Raw genomic sequence first — 1,969 nt, 5'->3', positions numbered from 1 at the left:
ATTTGTCATCCTACGATCCATGCTATCCAACATGGCCATTACCACCGCCATATCATCCGAAGATGTATTCACCGTCCCTCGAGTCGTGTCATTTCGAGGATTATGATATTCTCTTGAGTGTTTAGAGAATTCTTCAATCAACCCCTTTATCATAGTCGGGGCTTTTTTCGTGAGTGGTCCTTGGGAGTCAAGGAGCTTCCTCGTTCTCACATTTACCCCATCATAGAAAATGGAGATTTCCTGTTACATATTGATATCATTCTGGGGACAATTAATCAGCAAACTTTTGTATCTCTCCAATACCTTATAAAGTGATTCGCCTCCTTGCTGTGCAAAATTGGCAATTTCTTTCTTTAACTTCTAGAGTATTGGGGGGGGGGGGGGGCAGAACTGTTGAATGAAATCTTCAAGCATCTTTGGTTATGTTGTTATTGAACCTGGAGGGAGTGCCTTCAACCAATCCTTCGCGACACCATTGAATGTAACCGATAGCATCCTTAATATCACAGTCTTGCATGGTACATTTTGAATGTTGAAGTAGTTGGCTATGTCGTTGACCTCGTCAATATGCTTATAGGCATCTTCGTGATCCTTCCCGTGGAATGGGATGTCCTTCAGCTGGGCAAGTATGTGACCATTCAGCTCTAAGTTTGTTGTTGCTGGAATGGTGAGTTGTGCAAGACCTGGTCTAGTATCATCATGCATCCTCTTCTTGTATTCCTTCATGGATATGTCTGCAATGTCTGCCATTTCTACTTCAGACTTGGGTTCACTATCATCTTCAGAATGTGGTGTTTCGGGCTCGTAATCCCCTGCCTTCTCGTCTTGAGTTTTCTCGAAGCTTTCAAAACCGCTTGCTTCCCCTATTTCTTTGTCCTTCTTTTTGCGAAAAGTTGATTCTGGATCTTCCAATGGTGGTACTACTCGAGATTTGGAGCTCCGGTTCATAAGCTAAGTGAAACAAAACAAAAAATTACACGTAAAACGAAGGTGAATCCCCCTGATTTTTCTTCTTGCCAGCTCGCCAATTCTTTTTTCCAATAGCTCTTCAAACGTGTCCACCAAGAAAACTGTATCATCACTAAACCTTGAATGCTTCATTACTCGATCTACTCCAAAGGTGACGACATCTTCTCCTACCTAGAGAGTATGTTTAGACTCTCACACGTCCACTAGGGCTCGAGCAGTGCTTAGAAAAGGTCTTCCATGGATTATTGGGACTTGATGATCTTCTTCCATATCTATCTCGATAAAATCTACAGGAAACACGAATTTGTCAACTTTCACTAAAAGATCCTCACATATCCCTCTTGGAAATGTTACCGTCTTGTTTTCTAGATGAATCACCATATAGATGGGTCTTGGTTCTGGAAGGTTCAACTTTTTGAAGAATGAATAGGGCATAAGATTTACCCTAGCTTCCGAATTGGCCAATGCATAACTTGTAGCCAAATTCTCGAATTGACATGGCAAGGTTAAACTTCTCGGGTCCCCCGTCTTCTTTGGTAGTTTGTTCAACATCGCGGTTGAGCAATTCTCATTTAAAACCACCTTATATGCCTCCTCCATCTTCTTTCTATTGGTGAGGAGATCCTTTAGGAACTTAGAATATTTTGGCATTTGAGCCATCGCCTCAATGAATGGGATGTTGATTTGGAGGGCCTCGATATGTTCTTGAAACTTTTCGTAGTCTTCATTATGTTTAACTTGTATAGCTCGGCTCGGGAATGGCAGTGGGGGCTGATATGGATTTACCAGAGGGTTCTTATTTTCTTCAGTCGGAAAACTCGCCTTGTTCTTTTCCTCAATACGTAGTGTTTTGTCATCAGAGTGTAATTCTCGGTTTTCTTCTTATACTTCCTTCACCAATTTTGGATCTTCATTCGGGATTTGGGCCAAAGGCGTGACAATTTTTCCACTCCTTGTTGTCACAACATTGATGTGCACCCCTCTTGGATTTTGCTCGGTG

The 1,969-nt window shown here is 42.0% G+C and overlaps 1 protein-coding gene across 1 annotated transcript; it reads right to left on the bottom strand.

Moving 5' to 3' along the window:
- Positions 1-1,161: 1,161 nt before the first annotated feature.
- On the bottom strand, positions 1,162-1,629 carry LOC145157840 (uncharacterized). Its single transcript, XM_079076823.1, has one exon. The coding sequence runs from the start codon at positions 1,627-1,629 to the stop codon at positions 1,162-1,164; it is 468 nt and encodes a 155-aa protein (XP_078932949.1).
- Between the last annotated feature and the right edge of the window lie 340 nt (positions 1,630-1,969).

Source organism: Lactuca virosa, chromosome 2, assembly GCF_052849685.1.
Source record: "Lactuca virosa cultivar CGN04683 chromosome 2, Lactuca_virosa_CGN04683_v6, whole genome shotgun sequence".
Taxonomy (NCBI): domain Eukaryota; kingdom Viridiplantae; phylum Streptophyta; class Magnoliopsida; order Asterales; family Asteraceae; genus Lactuca; species Lactuca virosa.
This window is presented reverse-complemented; position numbering and strand designations above follow the sequence as displayed.